The sequence below is a fragment of the Bombina bombina genome, chromosome 4 (assembly GCF_027579735.1).
Source record: "Bombina bombina isolate aBomBom1 chromosome 4, aBomBom1.pri, whole genome shotgun sequence".
Taxonomy (NCBI): domain Eukaryota; kingdom Metazoa; phylum Chordata; class Amphibia; order Anura; family Bombinatoridae; genus Bombina; species Bombina bombina.
In genome coordinates, this window is record NC_069502.1 from 116,567,596 (window position 1) to 116,591,842 (window position 24,247).

The following is a 24,247-nucleotide window of genomic DNA, read 5'->3' on the forward strand; positions in this document are numbered from 1 at the left end:
GCTAGTTTAGGGTTTATTTTTATTTTACAGGCAAGTTTGTATTTATTTTAACTAGGTAGAATAGTTATTAAAAATAGTTATTAACTATTTAATAACTACCTAGCTAAAATAAATACAAAAGTACCTGTAAAATAAAACCTAACCTAAGTTACACTAACACCTAACACTACACTATAATTAAATAAATTAACTAAATTAAATTAGCCAAAGCACAAAAAACAAACACTAAATTACAGAAAATAAACAAATTACAGATATTTAAACTAATTACACCTAATCTAATAGCCCTATCAAAATTAAAAAAAAGCCCTCCCAAAATAAAAAAAAACCCTCCCAAAATAAAAAAAACCCCTAAACTAAACTACCAATAGCCCTTAAAAGGGCCTTTTGCGGGGCATTGCCCCAAGTAATCAGCTCTTTTACCTGTAAAAAAATACAAAGAACCCCCAACAGTAAAACCCACCACCCACCCAAATAAAATACTATCTAAAAAAACCTAAGCTCCCCATTGCTCTGAAAAGGGCTTTTGGATGGGCATTGCCCTTAAAAGGGCAGTTAGCTCTTTTGCAGGCCCAAAGTCCCTAACCTAAAAATAAAACCCACCCAATACACCCTTAAAAAACCTTACACTAACCCCCTGAAGATTGACATACCGGGAGAAGTCTTCATCCAAGTCGGCCGAAGTGGTCCTCCAGACGGGCAGAAGTCTTCATCCAGACGGCATCTACTATCTTCCTCCATCCGGCGCGGAGCAGGTCCATCTTCAAGACATCCGACGCGGAGCATTCTCTTCATCCGACGACTAAAGATGAACAAAAGTACCTTTAAGTGTCGTCATCCAAGATGGCGTCCCTTAGATTCCGATTGGCTGATAGAATTCTATTGGAACAGCCAATAGAATGCGAGATCAAGCCTATTGGCTGACTGGATCAGCCAATAGGATTGAACTTCAATCCTATTGGCTGATTGCATCAGCCAATAGGATTTTTTCTACCTTAATTCCGATTGGCTGATAGAATTCTATCAGCAAATCGTAATCTAAGGGACGCCATCTTGGATGACGTCACTTAAAGGTACCTTCATTCAGCTTTAGTCGTCGGATGAAGAGGATGCTCCGCGTCGGATGTCTTGAAGATGGACCCGCTCCATGCTGGATGGATGAAGACTTATGCCAGTCTGGAGGACCACTTCGCCCGGCTTGGATGAAGACTTCTTTCGGCTTCGATGAAGACTTCTCCCGGTAAGTCAATCTTCAGAGGGTTAGTGTTCGGTTTTTTTAAGGGTGTATTGGGTGGGTTTTATTTTTAGGTTAGGGACTTTGGGCCTGCAAAAGTGTTAACTGCCCTTTTAAGGGCAATGCCCATCCAAATGCCCTTTTCAGGGCAATGTGGAGCTTAGTTTTTTTTAGATAGTATTTTATTTGGGGGGGTTGGTTGTGTGGGTGTTGGGTTTTATTGTTGTGGGGGTTGTTTGTATTTTTTTTACAGGTAAAAAAGCTGATTACTTTGGGGCAATGCCCCGCAAAAGGCCCTTTTAAGGGCTATTGGTAGTTTAGTTTAGGCTAGGGTTTTTTTTTATTTTGGGGGGCTTTTTTATTTTGATAGGGCTATTAGGTGTAATTAGTTTAAATATCTGTAATTTGTTTATTATTTTCTGTAATTTAGTTAGCTAATTTAAGTAATTGTATTTAATTTAGTTAATTTATTTAATTATAGAGTAGTGTTAGGTATTAGTGTAACTTAGGTTAGGTTTTATTTTACAGGTACTTTTGTATTTATTTTAGCTAGATAGTTATTAAATAGTTAATAACTATTTTTAATAACTATTCTACCTAATTAAAATAAATACAAACTTGCTTGTAAAATAAAAATAAACCCTAAGCTAGCTACAATGAAACTATTAGTTATATTGTAGCTAGTTTAGGGTTTATTTTATAGATAAGTATTTAGTTTTAAATAGGAATAATTTAGTTAATGATAGCAATTTTATTTAGATTTATTTAAATTATATTTAAGTTGGGGGGGTTAGGGGTTAGACTTGATTTAGGGGTTAATACATTTAGTATAATGGCGGCAATGTTGGGGGCGCATATTAGGGGTTAATATTTAACGAATGTTTGCGAGGTGGGAGTGCGGCAGTTTAGGGGTTAATATGTTTATTATAGTGGCGGCGACGTTGGGGGCAGCAGATTAGGGATTAATAAGTGTAGGTAGGTTGCGGCGACATTGGGGGCAGCAGATTAGGGGTTAATAAGTGTAAGATTAGGGGTGTTTAGACTCGGGGTTCATGTTAGGGTGTTAGGTGTAGACATAAATTTTATTTCCCTATAGGAATCAATGGCTGCGTTACTGAGTTTTACGCTGCTTTTTTGCAGGTGTTAGACTTTCTCTCAGCCGGCTCTCCCCATTGATTCCTATGGGGAAATCGTGCACGAGCACGTATGACCAGCTCACCGCTGACTTAAGCAGCGCTGGTATTGGAGTGCGGTAATGAGCAAAATTTTGCTCAACGCTCACTTCTTGCTTTTTAACGACAGGTTTCTGAAAACTCGTAATAGCAGCGCTGCAGGTGAGTGGTGAGACAAAACTGCTCGTTAGCACCGCATAGCCTCTAACGCAAAACTCGTAATCTGAGCCTATATTTTTACAAAGATTGATTTATTGATAAAAACAGTAAACAATGAATAAAAGAAAGTTATTTTTGACCATCCTTTTAATAGAGAGGGTGGTTTATGTAGAGATATCAAATTAAAAAATTATAATACTGTTTATGGAAGTACTACTAAAAGCAACATAAATGTGCGTCACTCCAATAAAGATAAAACAGCTAAGGATAAGGAGGTCTTCTCTTCCTGGAAATTTAGTCCATTTGAATGGGTTGTGGTTTCAGTTAGCAAAAACATATTTTATAATATTCAAAAATAAACCTAAAGGAGTAACTCCTGTACATTTTATACTCTGGTCATTTTTTTAACTTTACTTGACAAGACTCTTAAATGGAAAGTAAGTTGAGAAGTTAAAGAAAAATGGCACACTAGTAGGGCAAATCTCAGTAACACAAACATCATTGTTAACTCTTAGTTTTGAAGATTTTATTCCAATATCAAGAGCACAGCAGTTTCTAAACCTAAACAGAATGGCACTGTTGGTTAATAATCACATCAATTAGGGTAACAGTCCAAGACTAAAGAATATCCATGCGTTCTCCCCAGGACCTATTTAAAAGGGACATGAAACCCACCATTTCTTTCATGATTCAGATAGAGAATATAATTTTAAACAACTTTATCTAATTTGCTCCATTCTCTTGGTATCCCTGGTTAACCCCTTAACGACCAAGGACGTGCCAGGCACGTCCTACAAATAATGGTTGTTAACGACCAAGGACCTGGCACGTCCTCTGGGGTTTCAAACGCTGAAAGAATACCCTTTACTATGCATCCGATGCAGAGAGAGACACTCGGTGGCCAGAGAAGCATTTACAACTATGTGTGCCATAATTGCACAAGCTGTAAATAATTTCAATCATAAACCTAAATTTAGTGAAAAAGTGACCGATTTTTTTTTATTCGATTGCATTTGGCGGTGAAATGGTGGCATGAAATATACCAAAATGGGCCTAGATCAATACTTTGGGCTGTCTAATAAAAAAAATATATACATGTAAAGGATTATTCAGGGATTCCTGACAGATATCAGTGTTAAAATGTAACATTGAAATTTTGAAAAAAAACAATGGTTTGAAAATAGCAAAGTGCTACTTGTACTTATTGCCCTATAACTTGCAAAAAAAGCAAAGAACATGTAAACATTGGGCATTTATAAACTTAGAACAAAATTTAAAAATGATTTAGCTTGGGAGTTTGCGTAAGATTTTGGGGGTCAAAGTAAGAAATTTTTTTTTTTTTTTTCAATTTTTCCATCATATTTTATATTTTTTTTTATAGTAAATTATAAGATATGACAAAAATAATGATATCTTTAGAAAGTTCATTTAATGGCGAGAAAAACGGTATATAATATGTGTGGGTACAGTAAATAACTAAGAGGAAAATTACAGATAACACAAACATCACAGAAATGTAAAAATAGCCCTGATCCTTAACGGTAGGAAAATTGAAAAATGGTCTGGTCACTAAGGGTTAAAGAAGCAGTAATGCATTACTGGGAGCTAGCTAAGCGCATTGGGTGAACCAATAACATGAGGTATATATGTGCAGCTACCAATCAGCAGCTCCTGAGCTCACCTAGTATCAAGTTGGATAATAAAAGTAAACTGGAAAGTTGTTTAAAATCAAATGCTCTCTCTGAATCATGAAAGAAAACAATTTAGGTTTCACGTCCTGGACGATTTTGCTGACCAACCTGCTAAAATTGAAGTCAATATTAATCTAAAATGATCTAATAGTATTTTTTTTCTTACCGTTTGTTGCACAAATTGTCAATGTTAATAATGTTTTATCCAATAAAAAAAGAAAAAAAAAAAAAAGCTTTACCTGTTATTTTTGCACCATTAACATAAAATTCAGCGGTGTAGTCAGTAATATTATCCACACAACATTCTAACGGAACTGGTGGACTCGATTCACCGGAACATGCAAAAGTGCCTTTACTTGGACTCACAACAATCTGTGAACTTGAAATCAGTCTATAAATTTTAACCGATGAATTAGCTGCAACTTCATTGTCGTTTTTCAATCTACATGTATAGATACCTGTTAAGAGAAAATTGTAAAAGAGGTTAAAAAATAAATAAAAAATCTACTATATACAATAACACTCATGAGCCACGTTGAAATGCTTTTTCTATCTCAGCCATCTTAATACTAATATTTTGGCACCATATTTATGGAGTTCACAGTTGTTGGAGACAATGACAATCACACAACCCATGGAACAAATCACACAACCCATGGAGGTTTAACATGCCTTATATTCCAAAAGAAATGGATGACTGGATAAAAATTAACAAAAAACAAAAAGAAGATTATGTTTATCCTAAATTAAGGAATCATTTTTAATTATGTAGCGTGAGGCTGTATATTCATGGCTGCAATGTTTTAATTTTTAGTAAATGAACTACATTAATCTAGAAGATGATATAGATGCATGGTTTTGAAGTTCTCAAAACTGTGAATGTGCGTCTACAGTATTTTTCTAAACTAACATTTTTGCTATGAAGAAGAGGCATGCTATTTATGCAAACGTTTCTCTGCGCATCTATGTCCACAGAATCAACCTCTTACCAATTAAGTGCTGTTAATTAAGTTCAATGAATACAAATATTTTTGGCGCTTAATAGATCTGCACAAGGAGCAAAGGGTGAGGAGGGAGGGGCAAAGAGTCAAAATGAAAGTAAAAGTAAATAAAGCTTTACAATTGTTATATTAATGTAATGATTTTCCTCCTTACAATAAAGTTAGTGTTGCCATGTGTTCTTGGACACTTATAACTGAGTTGCACAAGCTGCAGGGTGTGCAGAGGGCAACATGCACTGCGCAGCCCTGGACAGTGCATATATAGTGATCCTGGGCAGCACTATTCATGTTCCTCCCTGCACACCCTGCAGCATGTGTAACTCATAAGTGTCTAGGAAAACATGGCAGAGGTGGCAACCCTAAATAAAGTACAGCAGAAGAGGTTGTCTAACTATGAATAGTTATTAAACTGGAGATAGTTCACCTAATATGCATTTCTAATGGTATATAATTAAGTTAGTAATTATCTGTTAAAACTGATAAAGTTACTCTACAGGGAGTGCAGAATTATTAGGCAAATGAGTATTTTGACCACATCATCCTCTTTATGCATGTTGTCTTACTCCAAGCTGTATAGGCTCGAAAGCCTACTACCAATTAAGCATATTAGGTGATGTGCATCTCTGTAATGAGAAGGGGTGTGGTCTAATGACATCAACACCCTATATCAGGTGTGCATAATTATTAGGCAACTTCCTTTCCTTTGGCAAAATGGGTCAAAAGAAGGACTTGACAGGCTCAGAAAAGTCAAAAATAGTGAGATATCTTGCAGAGGAATGCAGCACTCTTAAAACTGCAAAGCTTCTGAAGCGTGATCATCGAACAATCAAGCGTTTCATTCAAAATAGTCAACAGGGTCGCAAGAAGCGTGTGGAAAAACCAAGGCACAAAATAACTGCCCATGAACTGAGAAAAGTCAAGCGTGCAGCTGCCAAGATGCCACTTGCCACCAGTTTGGCCATATTTCAGAGCTGCAACATCACTGGAGTGCCCAAAAGCACAAGGTGTGCAATACTCAGAGACATGGCCAAGGTAAGAAAGGCTGAAAGATGACCACCACTGAACAAGACACACAAGCTGAAACGTCAAGACTGGGCCAAGAAATATCTCAAGACTGATTTTTCTAAGGTTTTATGGACTGATGAAATGAGAGTGAGTCTTGATGGGCCAGATGGATGGGCCCGTGGCTGGATTGGTAAAGGGCAGAGAGCTCCAGTCCGACTCAGACGCCAGCAAGGTGGAGGTGGAGTACTGGTTTGGGCTGGTATCATCAAAGATGAGCTTGTGGGGCCTTTTCGGGTTGAGGATGGAGTCAAGCTCAACTCCCAGTCCTACTGTACAGGAAGAAGTCTGCATCCTTCAAGAAAAACATGATTTTCATGCAGGACAATGCTCCATCACACGCGTCCAAGTACTCCACAGCGTGGCTGGCAAGAAAGGGTATAAAAGAAGAAAATCTAATGACATGGCCTCCTTGTTCACCTGATCTGAACCCCATTGAGAACCTGTGGTCCATCATCAAATGTGAGATTTACAAGGAGGGAAAACAGTGCACCTCTCTGAACAGTTTCTGGGAGGCTGTGGTTGCTGCTGCACGCAATGTTGATGGTGAACAGATCAAAACACTGACAGAATCCATGGATGGCAGGCTTTTGAGTGTCCTTGCAAAGAAAGGTGGCTATATTGGTCACTGATTTGTTTTTGTTTTTGAATGTCAGAAATGTATATTTGTGAATGTTGAGATGTTATATTGGTTTCACTGGTAAAAATAAATAATTGAAATGGGTATATATTTGTTTTTTTGTTAAGTTGCCTAATAATTATGCACAGTAATAGTCACCTGCACACACAGATATGCCCCTAAAATAGCTATAACTAAAAACAAACTAAAAACTACTTCCAAAACTATTCAGCTTTGATATTAATGAGTTTTTTGGGTTCATTGAGAACATGGTTGTTGTTCAATAATAAAATTAATCCTCAAAAATACAACTTGCCTAATAATTCTGCACTCCCTGTAAAAATACTGCCTTTTTGTTGTAAATATGAAAACAACCAGCAAAAATAAATCTAAGTAGATAACCATGATTTAAATAGAGTCTTACTGACTAGAAATTTAAATCTTAATTTAAATCACAATTTAAATAGATTTGATTTAAATCAAATCCACCCTGTTAAAAAGTATTCTTGTGCTCAAAGTGTAGTAACAAGTTACCTAATTGCAGCAAATGTTTCTTCCTTGAAAGGGACATGAAATTCAAATATTTGTTTTTGTTGAAGAAAATACCTTGGCAGGTAGGGCTCGCACATCTGGGAGGTTAAAGGGCAGCATTTGTGCTAGAATACTTTTTAGAACTACACAACAGTATTGTTGGTCCAATGTACAACATTGTTAAAAACATTGCCATATACTACTCCAGGCATATGCATGGTCCTGAGTCTACCTACCTGCTTTCAAGAATACAAATAAAACAATAAGTTTGATAATAAAAGTAAATTTGGATTTTTTGTGTGTAAATGTGCTATCACAAAAAAAAAAAAATTGGGTTTCATATCATTTTAAGCTTTTTTTTATATATGTGAACAGTTAATTTCCATCATATGATTTCTGTTTGTGCTATAAATGCCCTCCATGGACATGAGTGACCTTGCTCTGAACAACTTTTTGTTTGCCTGCCACATGGTAGGACAAAGGTCTTACAATCTCACTTAAAGGTGTAACAATAAACTACAGCTGAGAGAATATCAGAACTCAAAGTGCTGCTCGTAATATTTTTATTGGATCATGCAAAATCATGTGACCTGCACATGTACAGACTCCTGATTGGCTGCAGGCACTCTTAGCCAATCAGCTGCCTGCTTCTACATAATGCATACCATCATTCAGACACCAGTGGAAACTACTGGATGCAGAAGTGATTTTTTTGGGGTTTCCAAAATAGGAAAGTTGGTATTTTAAATAAGATAAGATACGTTGCTGTACTTCTTGTTAGATTAATCTTGGTGCCTTTAAGCTTGAATGTTTTTAGAGACACTCTCCCATCATTGCATGTAATGAGAAATGGAAAAATAATTACATTTACCTAACACCTGCTTATTTATGAAGAATTTTAAAAATTGTATTCAAAATTTAAAGAGGAAGAGGGTATTTTTGCAAATCTAAGAATATTCATTAAACATTTAAAGCTAATTATTTCCTTTTTTTCAAGGAAAGCCAGATTCATTTTACTTTTAAACTTATATGTTGAATTGACTTCTTATAGATGAAACAAAGAGAAAAAAAAATAAGTTGATTGCAAAGTTCCTTTAAAGGGACAGTCTAGTCAGAATTAAACTCTCATAATTCAGATAGGGCATGCAATTTTAAACAACTTTCCAATTTACTTTTATCTTCAAATTTGCTTTGTTCTCTTGGTATTTGTTGTTGAAAGCTAAACTTAGGTAGGCTCAAATGCTAATTTCTAAGCCCTTGAAGGCCGCCTCTTATCTCAGGTGATTTTCACAGTTTTTTACAGTTACACTGCAAGTTCATGTATGCCATATAGGTAACATTTCTGCTCACTCCCGGGGAGTTATTTACGAGTCAGCACTGATTGGCTAAAATGCAAGTTTGTCAAAAGAACTGAAATAAGAGGGCAGTCTGCAGAGGCTTAGATACAAGGTAATCACAGAGGTAAAACATTTATTAATATAACCGTGTTGGTTATGCGAAACTGGGGAATGGGTAATAAACGGATTATCTATCTTTTTAAACAATAAAAATTCTTGATTCTACACTTATTACAAGTTCAGTCAAGAGGACTGAGAAAAGGATACTTATCATGCACTGAAATAATCCCTTATGTGTTCCTTGCATGGTTATATGTGTTTCAAACATAATAATTTATTGAACTATATTTAAAAAGTCAGTTCAACATGTAAGTTTAAAAGCAAAATGAAACCCGTTTTCCTAGACAAAAAGAAAATGTATGCTTACCTGATAAATTTATTTCTTGACATGGTGAGTCCACGGATCATCATAATTACTGTTGGGAATATCACCCCTGACCAGCAGGAGGAGGCAAAGAGCACCACAGCAAAGCTGATAAATATCACTTCCCTACCCACAAACCCCAGTCATTCTACCAAAGGGAAAGGAGAAAGGAAGTAACAAAGTTAGTGCAGAGGTGCCTGAGGATTATAGAAAAAAATAAACTGCCCGAAAAATACAGGGTGGGCCTTGGACTCACTGTGTCAAGAAAGAAATAAATTTATCAGGTAAGCATACATTTTCTTTTTTTCTAGGAAACGGGTTTCATTTTGCTTTTAAACTTACATGTTGAACTGACTTCTTATAGATTAAACAAAGAAAAAAAAAAAAAAAAAAAAAGATGACTGCACCGTTGTTTAAATCAGGTAAGCATACATTTTTATTTCTTTCTAATGACAAGGTGAGTCCACAGATCATCATAATTACTGTTGGGAACCAATACCCAAGCCAGAGGACACAGATGATAAAGGAGGGACAAGACACTTAACCTAAACGGAAGGCACCACTGCTTGAAGAACCTTTCTCCCAAAAGAAGCCTCAACCGAAGCAAAAGTATCGAACTTGTAACATTTTGAAAACGTGTGTAAAGATGGCAGCTTTGCAAATCTGTTCCGCAGAAGCTTCATTTTTGAAGGCCCAAGAAGAAGAAACAGCCCTTGTGGAATGAGCCGTGATTCTCTCAGGAGGCTGCTGTCCAGCAGTCTCATATGCCAAGCGAATAACACTCCTCAGCCAGACAGAAAGAAGTAGCCATAGCTTTCTGACCCTTGCGCTTCACAGAAAAAACAACAAACAAAGAATTAGACTGGCAAAAATCCTTTGTCGCCTGCAAATAATATTTTAATGCACGAACCACATCCAGGTTGTGCAACAAACGCTCCTTATGAGAAGAAGGATTAGGACACAAAGAAGGAACAACGATTTCTTGATTAATATTCCTATCCAAAACCACTTTGGGAAGGAAACCTAAGGCAGTACGCAGGACCACCTTATCGGAATGAAAAATAAGGCAAGGAGATTCACACTGCAACGCTGAAAGCTCAGAAACTCTTCGAACCGAAGAAATGGCAACCAAAAATAAATCCTTCCAGGATAACATCTTAATATCCAAAGAATGCATAGGCTCAAATGGAGCCTGCTGAAGAACCATAAGAACAAGGTTAAGACTCCATGGAGGAGTAACCAACTTAAACATAGGCCGGATTCTAACCAGGGTCTGACAAAAAGATTGAACATCTGGCACGTCCGCCAGACGCTTAATGTAACAAAATAGATAAAGCAGAAATTTGACCCTTCAAGGTACTTTCAGATAACCCTTTCTCCAGACCCTCCTGGAGAAAAGACAAAATCCTAGAAATCCTAACTCTACTCCAAGAGAAACCTCTGGATTCACACCAATACAGATATTTATGCCATATCTTACAGTCATTTTTTCTAGTCACATGCTTACGAGCCTGAATCATAGTTTCAATAACAGACTCAGAAAACCCATGCTTAGATAATATCAAGTGTACAATCTCCAAGCATAAAAGGATAGAAAGGGTAGATGGCGCTAATAGCTTGGGTAAATATGGTTATAAAATGATCACCAGATATCCCTTTGAATATTTATGTTCAAAATATGGTTTTGTAACTTTAGAGGTAGCCTTCAGGTATGTCGTTCCAAAATTAAACTATATGATAGCAATATTAAATCAGTGCACCTTTCACTTATTCACTATAACCATTAAGATAGACTGGACCAGATTTTTATATAAAATAAACATATACTTTATTCTCCACCAATATGATCAAACAGTTAAATGTCAGACAATTAAAATCTGTTTAAAATGAAACTCATTCATACAACATGCGAACTCGAATCCCTATTAAACTATTTGTATTGTGACTATAAGTGAAATAGCAACAAATCAGATACCTTCTCCTGCGGTATATAGAAACAAAATATATAACAGTGTTTATAAGTTATCTAATAGCAGTTAATCATAAATCTTCTCCTGTGGTATATAGAAACAAAATATAATTGGGTGTTTGCTAATAATAGCGAATCAGAAATCCTTCTCCTGCAATATATAGAATCAAGAGCTATACAATCTTGTGAGAACACATATAATGTGTGGCAAAAATAGTGTGCAAATAGACAAAAATTACATACAGACAAAATTAAAAATAAAAATAGGGATGTCACCAGACAATATTATTATAATTACAATTTAGGCCACTTTCGGAACCGGTTCCTATTGTATCCAAATCAAAGTTTATGTAAACAATGTGAATGTTTAAGTTCTCTCTGTAGAAATCTTCAATATATTAATCAATCTTTCTCATAGGCACCTTTCCAAAAGACAATAGCAAATCCGAGCTTAATCAATGGCTGGGTTAAAATGCTCTGTAATGGCTGGGTAATTGCCTATGAGAAAGATTGATTAATATATTGAAGATTTCTACAGAGAGAACTTAAACATTCACATTGTTTACATAAACTTTGATTTGGATACAATAGGAACCGGTTCCGAAAGTGGCCTAAATTGTAATTATAATAATATCGTCTGGTGACATCCCTATTTTTATTTTTAATTTTGTCTGTATGTAATTTTTGTCTATTTGCACACTATTTTTGCCACACATTATATGTGTTCTCACAAGATTGTATAGCTCTTGATTCTATATATTGCAGGAGAAGGTTTTCTGATTCGCTATTATTAGCAAACACCCAATTATATTTTGTTTCTATATACCACAGGAGAAGATTTATGATTAACTGCTATTAGATAACTTATAAACACTGTTATATATTTTGTTTCTATATACCGCAGGAGAAGGTATCTGATTTGTTGCTATTTCACTTATAGTCACAATACAAATAGTTTAATAGGGATTCGAGTTCGCATGTTGTATGAATGAGTTTCATTTTAAACAGATTTTAATTGTCTGACATTTAACTGTTTGATCATATTGGTGGAGAATAAAGTATATGTTTATTTTATATAAAAATCTGGTCCAGTCTATCTTAATGGTTATAGTGAATAAGTGAAAGGTGCACTGATTTAACATTGCTATCATATAGTTTAATTTTGGAACGACATACCTGAAGGCTACCTCTAAAGTTACAAAACCATATTTTGAACATAAATATTCAAAGGGATATCTGGTGATCATTTTATAACCATATTTACCCAAGCTATTAGTGCCATCTACCCTTTCTATCCTTTTATGTTTGAATTAACTGTCTAGGAAGGAGACAGTATTACTAGATAGGCTTATTTGGGTTTTCAGTCTAGCGCTACACACATTACCTTTATATACAATCTCCAAGCAGTCAGCTTCAGAGAAACGAGATTTGGATGAAGGAAGGGCCCCTGAAGTAGAAGGTCCTTCCTTAACGGAAGTCTCCAAGGAGGAAGAGATGACATCTCCATCAGATCCGCATACCAGATTCTGCGAGGCCACGCTGGAGCAATGAGAATCACTGACACCCTCTCCTGCCTGATTCGAGCAATGACCTGTGGAAGGAGAGCGAATGGGGGAAAAACATACACTAGACTGAAATTCCAAGGAACTGCCAGAGCATCTATCAGCACAGCCTGAGGATCCTTTGACCTCGACCCGTACCTCGGAAGCTTGGCATTCCAACAAGATGCCATGAGATCCAACTCCCGCTGCCCCCACTTGAGAATCAAGCTGGAAAACACCTCCGGGTGAAGCTCCCACTCCCCCGGATGAAAGGTCTGTCTGCTCAGAAAATCCGCTTCCCAATTTTCCACCCCTGGAACATGGATTATAGACAGACAGCAGTTGTGAGCCTCCTCCCACTGAATAATCTTGGCTACCTCTGTCACGGCCAAGGAATTTCAAGTTCCTCCCTGATGATTTATGTAAGCCACCGAGGTTATGTTGTCTGACTGGAACCTGATAAACTGGGCTGAAGCTAACTGAGGCCAGACCAGAAGAGCATTGAAGATTGCCCTCAGTTCTAGGATATTTATGGGAAGAACAGACTCCTCCAAAGTCCATAGATCCTAAGCCTTTAACAAGCCCCAGACTGCTCTCCATCCCAGCAGACTGGCATCCAAGGTCACGATCACCCAGGAAGGTCTGCAAAAGCAAGTTCCCTGGGAGAGGTGATCCTGAGACAACCACCACAGAAGAGAGTCCCTTGATGCCTGATCCAGATCTATTCGTGTTGACAGATGCACATAATCCCCGTTCCATTGACTGAGCATGCATAACTGCAGAGGCCTGAGATGGAACTGAGCAAACGGTATGATGTCCATAGCCGACACCATCAGACCAATGACCTCCATACCCTGACCCACTGACTGGCCTCTGTCAGAACAATCTTCATTGATAGAGAATCTATGATTGTTCCCAAGAATACCACCCTTGTAGCTGGAAACAAGGAACTTTTCCCCAAATTCACCTTCCATCCATGAGAACGCAGAAAAGACAACATCTCCGTGTGGGAGTTTACTTGTTGAAAAGATGGCTCCTAAACCAGAATGTCATCCAGATACGGCGTCACAGCAACACCCCTCAATTGGAGTACTGCCAGTAATGCTCCCAGGACCTTTGAGAAAACCCTGGGAGCTGTTGCAAGACCAAATGTAAGAGCCATAAACTGAAAGTGCCTGTATAGGAAAGCAAATCTCAGAAACTTGTGATGGTCCCTGCGGATGGGAATATGCAGATACGCATCCTTCAGATCTACCGTTGTCATGAGTTGGCCCTCTTGAACCAAGGGAAGAATGCAACGAATAGTCTCCATTTTGAAATACGGAACTCTGAAGAACTTGTTTACTCTCTTGAGGTTTAAAATTGGTCTGAAGGTTCCCTTCATTTTGGGAACCACGAACAGATTGGAATAGAATCCAAGACCCTGCTCCTGTATTGGAACAGGAACTATCACTCCCATGTTGGAAAGATCCTGAACACAACGTAAGAACACCTCTCTCTTTATCTGGTCTACAGATAACCTGGAGAAAAGGAACCTGCCCCTGGGAGGAAAAGCCTTGAGCTCTAACTTGTATCCCTGGGACACAATGTCCACCGCCCAAGGATCCAGGACATCCCAAACCCAAGCCTGTGCGAAAAAAGAAAGTCTGTCCCCCACAAGATCCATTCCCGGATCGGGGGCAGACCCTTCATGCCGACTTTGAATCAGAAACGGGCTTCTTAGATTGCTTCCCCTTGGTCCATGACTGATTGGACTTACTGGAGGACTTAGACTGTTCCTGCTTAAAGAGGAGTGGGAAGGCTTACCGGAAAAGTTTCAAGAGGAACGAAAATAACTCTGACGGCCCTTCTGCTTATCCCTCTTATCTTGAGGGAGAGAATGCCCCTTTCCTCCCGTAATATCAGAAATAATCTCAGCTAAATCCGGACCAAACAGGGTCTTACCCTTGTAAGGAATCGGCCAAAGCTTAGACTTAAAGGGCACATTCGCAGACCAGGACTTCAACCATAAGGCTCTGCGCGCCAGAACAGCAAAGCCAGAAATCTTTGCTCCCAACTTGATGACCTATAGAGAAGCATCCGTAATAAAGGAATTGGCCAATTTAAGAGCCTTAATCCTATCCTGGATTTCCTCAAGAGAAGTATCTGACTGAATAGAATCAGACAACGCAACAAACCAGTATGCTGCCGCGCTGGTGACAGTAGCAATACACACCGCAGGCTGCCATTGCAACCCCTGGTGAACATACATCCTTTTAAGTAACCCTTCCAACTTCTTATCCATAGGATCCTTAAAGGAACAGCTATCCTCAATGGGAATAGTGGTCCTCTTAGCCAAGGTGGAAATTGCTCCTTCGGAACCGTCTGCCAAAACTCCTTGATAGAATCAGCAATTGGAAACATCTTCTTGAAAATTGGAGAAGGGGAAAAAGGAATCCCAGGCTTCTCCCACTCCCGTGCAATAATCTCTGAAGCATGGTCTGGAACAGGAAATACCTCCACCGCAGAAGGTACATCAAAATACTTATTCAACTTACTAGCCTTCTTAGGAGTGATTACGACAGTCATGACAGAGTCGTCCAAAGTAGCCAAAACCTCCTTAAGCAACAAACGGTGGTGTTCTAGCTTAAACCTGAAGGATACAACTTCAGCATCAGAAGAAGGAATCACATTGTCAGAGTCAGAGATTTCACCCTCAGACGCTATAGAAGTATCTTCCTCCTCAGACTTATGGGAAGAAACATTCTACATAGCCACAACTGAATCAGAAACCTTACTCACTGAATCCCTATACTTCCTCTTACGCTTCCCTTGCAGCATAGGGAAAGCAGACAGAGCCTCAAAAACCGCCGAAGATATGTGGGTAGCCATGTCTTGCAAGGTAATTCCAACCGGAGTGCGAGAGGAAACGCAGGGCACTGCATGTGAAGACGACAAGGTTTGGGACACCTGAGGAGAAAGCTGCGGCATAGCCTGAACAGGAGCCCCCTGAAAAGCATCCGCCCTAGAAAATTAATGTAAAAAAAATGCTACTGTCCCTTTAAAATTTAAAGTAATGTTTTATATTTTTTGAAGAGCAACGTCTTTAAATAATAAACTTAGGCAACCTCTACACCTCAGCAAGCCTTGCTGAGGTGCCTACCTGACCTGCAGGCTAACGTCCCAGTGCCCTGCACAACTGCCCTACAATATCCTGTTCACCTAACAGGAGAATGTAAAACCATGTCCTATATATAAAACCGTATTAACTGTTAAAGTGACATTTTTTCTTTCTCATAGAAGATAAACTCAGCACTTACCTTAAAACAAATCTGCCCGGCAAAAGGGCAGATCCCAAATGCTTAAAAGCCACCACTGCTCTACTGAAGAGACTGACATGGACTACGGCTAAACCCCAGAAAAAGATCAGAGCAAACCTGCTCTGCTTTAAAAATAAACTCTTGATTGAAGAAATTCTTTCAGACACCTAAACTTTACCACCTCCTTGCAACTGTTACAGGCAAAGAGAATGACTGGGGTTTGTAGGTAGGGAAGTGATTTTTATCAGCTTTGCTGTGGTGACCTTTGCCTCCTCCTGCTGGTAAGGGGTGATATTCCCAACAGTAATTATGATGACCCGTGGACTCACAGTGTCATTAGAAAGAAAAGGCAATTCCTAGCTTTAAATGTTTTGTCCTCTTGAATGAACTTGTAAATAGTGTTGTTTGATACATAGCACCTATAAGTCACAGAATTTATTAGATGAAGGCTTAATAAATATTTAAAGTGGTTGCAATAATAATAATAATAATAATAATAATAATAATAATAATAATTATTATAATTATAATTATATTAGTGCCAGCGGAACACATACACCCTAACATATTGACTCTGCACTTACTCAATGCCACTCACCCATTACCCGTTCACACTTTGTTTACTCACCCTCCCAGCTGATGGTAGCTCTATTAATTGTTAGTACAGATTCATTTTTTCCAATTTTTTTGTAGAAGGCGGTATCAATTCCTGCTTTTGTATTGCCGTTTGTAATTTCCCAAATGATATCCTCGTTATTGTTTGTATTACTTATGCAATTTAGGGATATTGACATCCCGTCTGAAACATTGAGATTCTTCTGAAGTATTTCCAATTGTGCTGGAGAAAAAAAAAAAAAGAATGAACGTCTAATAGCAATAGAATTATTCAGCATACACATTCTTAGCCCAAACTTAAGGCCCAATTAAAAAGGACAAAACACAGCAATAAGAAAATGCTTTTATGCTTTAGAATAGTGTTTTTCAACCCCAGTCATCAGGACCCTTAATAAGGCCATATATTCATTATATCTTAACTAGAGCACAGGTGAAATAATCATCTGATGGGTGAGAGCAGGTTAGTAACCATGGTTACTGATCAGATGATTATATCACATGTGCTCTAGTTAAGATATAATGAATATCTGGCCTGTTAAGGGTCCTGAGAACTGGAGTTGAGAAACACTGCTTTAGAATATTCTTATTATAATATTACTTTCTATATACAAATGTGTTACCTCTGTAAAGTGAGTGAAGACACAGTTAAATAAAAAATAAACTCATGATCCAGATAGAGCATACAATTTTAAATAACTTTCTAATGTACTTCTAGTAAATAATTTGCTTTTGTCCTATTGGCATCCTTTGTTGAAAAGCATATCTAGGAAGGCTCAGGAGCAGCGGTGCACTACTGTGACCTAGCTGATGGGTGGCTGCACATAAATGCAGTGTCATTGGCATTGCTGATCCTTTAACAAAGAATAGAATAGGAATGAGCAAATCTCATAATAGAAGTAAATTAGAAAGTCGTTTACAACTGTATGCTCCCTTTACTTATAATGGATAGCACAGAGAGCACTATTAGTACACCCATTGCGCTCTTATTCTACATTATAATCAAGCACAATATAAAAAAAACACTGTAAAATTTAGTGTGTTCTAAGACCTGAAGTAAACTATTTTTATTTGTTATTTTTTATTGTTAACCCCTTAAGGACTGGTAATTTCAGAGAAAAAAAGCAAAACATGCACATTTTAGCATTTTTGCCATCACTCCATTTAAACTGTTTTTTTTTTTTTATATACCCATTAATAAAAAATATATATATATATATATATATATATATATATATATATATATATATATATATATATATATATATATATATATATATATATACATACACACACACATATATATATATATATACACACACACACACGCACACACATACATACACTGTATATATGTTATCAAACCTGTCCTCAGGCCTCCCAAAGAGGTCAGTTTTTCAGGATTACCTTGGATAAAAGCAGGTAAAATAACAATCTAGATTAAGAGTCTTGCGTTAGCCTTAAAAAGCAGCGTTGAAAGGTCCCAACGCTGCTTTTTAACGCCCGCTGGTATTACGAGTCTGACAGGTACAGGTGTACCGCTTACTTTTTTCCTGCGACTCGAGCATACCGCAAATCCCCTTACGTCAATTGCGTATCCTATCTTTTTAATGGGATTTTCTTAACGCCGGTATTACGAGTCTTGGAAAAAGTGAGCGGTACAGACTCTCCTGTCAAGACTGATACCGCATTTAAAAGTCAGTAGTTAAGAGTTTTATGGGCTAACACCGTAACATAAAACTAAAGTGCTAAAAAGTACACTAACACCCATAAACTACCTATTAACCCCTAAACCGAGGCCCCCTGCACATCGCAAACACTTGAATAAATTTTTTAACCCCTAATCTGCCGACCGGACATCGCCGCCACTGTAATAAATATATTAACCCCTAAACCACCGCACTCCCGCCTTGCAAACACTAGTTACATTTTATTAACCCCTAATCTGCCGTCCCTAACATCGCCGACACCTACCTACATTTATTAACCCCTAATCTGCTGCCCACAACGTCGCCACCACTATATTAAATGTATTAACCCCTAAATCTAAGTCTAACCCTAAAAAAAAACCCTAAAAATAAAATAACTAAATTAACTAAATTAGTCCTATTTAAAACTAAATACTTACCTATAAAATAAACCCTAAGATAGCTACAATATAACTAATAATTACATTGTAGCTATTTTAGGATTTATTTTTATTTTACACGCAACTTTGTATTTATTTTAACTAGGTAGACTAGTTACTAAATAGTTATGAACTATTTAATAACTATCTAGCTAAAATAAGTACAAATTTACATGTAAAATAAACCCTAACCTAAGTTACAATTATACCTAACACTACACTAAATTAAATTAAACTAATTACAATTAAATAAAATAAACTAAAGTACCAACCCCCCCCACTAAATTACAAAAAATAATAAAATTACAAGAATTTTAAAATAATTACACCTACTCTAATCCCCCTAATAAAATAAAAAAGCCCCCCAAAATAAAAAAGCCCTACCCTATACTTAATTACAAATAGCCCTTAAAAGGGCCTTTTGCGGGGCATTGCCCCAAAGCAATCAGCTCTTTTACCTGTAAAAAAAAATTACAATACCCCCCAACATTAAAACCCACCACCCACACACCCAACCCTACTCTAAAACCCACCCAATCCCCCCTTAATAAAACCTAACACTACCCCCTTGAAGATCACCCTACCTTGAGACGTCTTCACCCAACCGGGCAGAAGTGGATCTCCAGACGGCCAGAAGTCTTCATCCGACCCGGGCAGAAGAGGACCTCCAGAGAGGCAGAAGTCTTCATCCAGACGGCATCTTCCATCTTCATCCATCCGGAGCGGAGTGGGTCCATCTTCAAGCTAGCCGACGCGGAGCATCCTCTTCCAACGACATCCAACTGAAGAATGAAGGTTCCTTTAAATGACGTTATCCAAGATGGCGTCCCTTGAATTCCGATTGGCTGATAGGATTCTGATTGGAACAGCCAATAGAATGCGAGCTCAATCCTATTGGCTGATTGCATCTGCCAATAGGATTTTTCCTACCTTAATTCCGATTGGCTGATAGAATCCTATCAGCCAATTGGAATTCAAGGGACGCCATCTTGGATGACTTCATTTAAAGGAACCTTCATTCTTCAGTTGGATGTTGTTGGAAGAGGATGCTCCGCGTCGGCTGGCTTGAAGATGGTCAGCTCCGCTCCGGATCGATGAAGATAGAAGATGCCGTCTGGATTAAGACTTCTTCTGCCTGGATCGGATGAAGACTTCTCGCCGTCTGGAAGTCCACTTCTGCCCGGTTGGGTGAAGACGTCTCAAGGTAGGGTGATCTTCAAGGGGGTAGTGTTAGGTTTTATTAAGGGGGGAATTAGGTGGGATTTAGAGTAGTGTTGGGTGTGTGGGTTGTAATGTTGGGGGGGGGTATTGTCTTTTTTTTTCTTTTTTTTTTACAGGTAATAGAGCTGATTACTTTGGGGCAATGCCCCGCAAAAGGCCCTTTAAAGGGCTATTTGTAATTTAGTGTAGGGTAGGGATTTTTATTATTTTGGGGGGCTTTTTTATTTTATTAGGGGGATTAGATTTTGTGTAATTAGTTTAAAAAAATATTTTATTATTTTCTGTAATTTAGTGGGGGGTTTTCGTACTTTATTTAATTGTAATTATTTGTAGCTCGTTTAGGTAATTAATTTAATTATAGTGTAGTGTTAGGTGTAATTGTAACTTAGGTTAGAGTTTATTTTACAGGTAAATATGTAATTATTTTAACTAGGAAGTTATTAAATAGTTAATAACTATTTAATAACTATTGTACCTAGTTAAAATAAATACAAACTTGCCTGTAAAATAAAAATAAATCCTAAAATGGCTACAATCTAACTATTAGTTATATTGTAGCTATTTTAGGGTTTATTTTATAGGTAAGTATTTAGTTTTAAATAGGAATAATTTATTTAATTGTATTAATTTTATTTAGATTTATTTAAATTATATTTAAAGGGACACTAAACCCACATTTTTTCTTTCATGATTCATGATAGAGCATGCAATTTTAAGCAACTTTCTAATTTACTTCTATTATCAATTTTTCTTCGTTCTCTTGCTACCTTTATTTGAAAAAGAAGGCATCTAAGCTAAGAAGCCATACAATTATTGGTTTAGTACCCTGGACAGCACTTTTTATTGGTTCTGTCCAATCAGCAAGGACAACCCAGGTTGTTCGCCAAAAATGGGCCGGCATCTAAACTTACATTCTTGCTTTTCAAATAAAGATACTAAGAGAATGAAGAAAAATTGATAATAGGAGTAAATTAGAAAGTTGCTTAAAATTGCATGCTCTATCTGAATCATGAAAGAACAAATTTGGGTTCAGTGTCCCTTTAAGTTAGGGGGTGTTAGGGTTAGACAGATTTAGGGGTTAATAACTTTATTATAGTGGCTGCGACGTTTGCGGCGGCGGCAGATTATGGGTTAATAAATGTAGTTAGGTGGCGGCGACATTGTGGGCGGCAGAGTAGGGGTTAAGAAATAAAAAGTAGGTGGCGGCGATGTTGGGGACGGCAGATTAGGGGTTAATAACTATAATGTAGGTGGCAGCGGTGTCCAGAGCGGCAGATTAGGGGTCAATAATAAAATGCAGGTGTCGGCGATGTCGGGGGCGTCAGATTAGGGGTTAATAAGTGTAAGATTAGGGGTGTTTAGACTCGGGGTTCATGTTAGGTGTAGACATAAAAAGTATTTTCCCATAGGAATCAATGGGGCTGCGTTAGGAGCTGAACGCTGCTTTTTTGCAGATGTTAGGTCTTTTTTCATCCGAATCTGCCCCATTGATTCCACTTTTTTCCAGGTTACCGCTACCGTAAGCAGCGTTGGTATTGAGGTGAGATGTGAAGCTAAATTCTGCTCTGTGTTACCTTTTTGCGGCTAACGCCGGGTTTAAAAAAAAACTTAATACCAGCGTTACTTTAGGTGAGCGGTGAGGGAAAACTGTGCGTCAACACCGCACCCCTGTTACCGCAAAACTCGTAATCTAGGTGTATGTTTACTAATCAGCTTATTATTTCACCTGTGCTCTAGTTCAGATATCTTCAAAATCTTGCCGGTTAGGGAGGCCAGAGGACAGGTTTGAAAAATAGTGATCTAGGCCCATTTTGCCCCCTTTTCCCTACCAAATTCAATCATATCATGAAAACATTTTTTTGTTTACAAACTTTTGGTTTCTCACTGAAATTATTTACACACCATTTATGCAGTCATAACACAAATGGTTGTAAAAGCTTCTCTGTGATCACCACCATATTAGGAACTCGCAGACAGTTTGCCAGTAAGACGATTTGGGCTTTTTTTAAATTAATTTTATTTTTTATTTTCACTGATCCCTCCCAAATATATCTCTAACCCCCCCCCCCCCCCCCACACACACACACACACACTAGATTGCACCATCTTAGGTTCTAACAGCTGTGTATAACAAAACCGGAGTTCCAAGTTCGCCTGATCAATGGAAATCATTAATAAAACCAAACCAAAGTAGGAAAAAGCTTTTTAAAACATTTTCAAATATTTAGTAGGTGACCGTCAATTTCAACTAGATATTTTACATACGCATTAGTTTAAATGTCACTTGCACATCTATAGATCGGACTGCTCCTGCCCCAGAATCACATGTATATTTGTAGATTATTGGTCCTGCGGTTATAGGTGCTGTACATTGGTCTGCAGAGGCATTGATTGAATAGGTGACACAGTTCCCATTTTTTTCTGATACACCTGCAATTAAAAAGGTATTGCAAACAATTAATACTTTAAACTTTACATAGATACCAAAATAAATAAATACAACTTCAAACATTTATTTTTTATATTACTTTTCTTGTGTTGTCAGAAGGTATCTTGCAACAACGTGTTCTTAAAACAGCAAGAAGAACATTTTAAATGGCTGGGGTGGATTGGTGACTGGACCAAAAGGCAAGCACAGCTCAGTAGCTCATGGAGAAGATATATAATCCCAGCATACTATTCAAATGGCATATTTAAAGGGACAGTCTACAATAAAACTGTTTACTACCCATTTCCCAGCTTTGCACAACCAACATTGTTATATTAATATACTTTATAACATTTAAATCTCTAAATGTCTGCCTGTTTCTTAGCCACTAAAGACAGCCTCTTGTCACATGTTTTTATTAGATTTTAACAACAGGAGACTGCTAGTTCATGTGGGCCATATAGATAACAATGTGTTTACGCTCACAGAGTTATTTAAGATTTAGCACAACACAGTACTAAATGCCAGTCAATAGATAATAAATAAAAAGTCATGTGATCAGGGGGCTGTCATAAGATGCTTAGATACTAGGTAATCAGAGGTATATTAATATAACTGTGTTGGTTATGTAAAACTGGGGAATGGATAATAAAGGGTTTATCTATCTTTTAAAACAATACAACTTTTATTGTAGACTATCCTTTTAATATATGAACATGTGGCAAAGTATTTGTTTCCTCTATTTTTCTTCTTACAGTGGTACAGCCAATAAGAAATGAACGGTTTGCATCTAGACATAAATAGCACTGCTGCCATTTTCCCTGGCTTCTTTTGGCTCCAGAAGGTACTAAAGATTATTCCAATCCATTCCCTCTAAGGACTAATTCGCTGCTTACAATAGTCTCACCAAAGGTTATGCGGAAACTAGTGTCTTCATACCGTAGGTGACTTCTGTGATGGTGCCTCCTTAATTCCTTATCAGAGGCTTCTAAGAACTGCCCTCCTCCTTCATAAACTGCTCTCATAAAGGGAACCCAATATTTTCCTTGCATGATTCAGATAGAGCATACAATTTTAAACCAACTCTTCAATTTACTTCTATTTTATAATTTGCTTCATTCTCTTGGTATCCTGGATTGAAGAAGCTGCAATGCACTATTAGGAGCTATCTGAACACATTATTCAGCCAATTACAAGAGGCATACATGTGCAGCAAGTAAATTGGAAAAGGTATTTAAAATCACTTGCTCTATCTGAATAAAGTAAGAAAAAAAAAACTGGATTTCATGTCCATTTAAGGATAAGGGTTTTCCCATGAAATCTGTTGGAATCACAATGGCAATCAGGTTGTCAGCTACTGAAACCCAATAGAAATGTTTTTTTTTTTAACCCTATCTTATAATCTTGTGAAAAGAAATAAAGATGTGGGAAAGGGAATGGGTAGCATATTCAGAAGGTAAAAAAAAATGGCACAAGGCCATCAAAACTACTAGAGCAGCCATACTTTGTGTTACCTTGTATGAGCTATATAGTACTATAATCTGTGGGAAGATGGGCTCAACAATGCACATTAAACCTCTCTGGGCCAAGACAATTAAAATTGTGTAACTTCATTCAGCTCCCAGACTAAAATTGGGCTTCTGCATTTCTCTATTTAAAAGCTCCTCAAGAGCAAGTGACATCTCTGTGTATATACTGATGACTACAAATATTATCTATTACTACAAACTAGAAAGTAGTAACTGATGTTCAAGATTACGTGAGAGATATGGAAGAATATGTCCTAGAATAAAACCAAAACCTTTTTCTGTGGTGTTTG

At 37.4% G+C, this 24,247-nt stretch overlaps 1 protein-coding gene across 1 annotated transcript in view; it reads right to left on the reverse strand.

The window, feature by feature from the left end:
• The window catches only part of LOC128655987 (adhesion G protein-coupled receptor F5-like), a 194,214-nt gene that overhangs the window by 50,990 nt on the left and 118,977 nt on the right, over positions 1-24,247 (reverse strand). The window contains exons 11-13 of the mRNA XM_053709613.1: positions 22,266-22,430; positions 16,668-16,877; positions 4,496-4,714 (exon numbers count right to left, since the gene is read on the reverse strand). Coding sequence (XP_053565588.1) covers positions 4,496-4,714; positions 16,668-16,877; positions 22,266-22,430 — 594 coding nt within the window. The remainder of the gene's footprint in view (positions 1-4,495; positions 4,715-16,667; positions 16,878-22,265; positions 22,431-24,247) is intronic.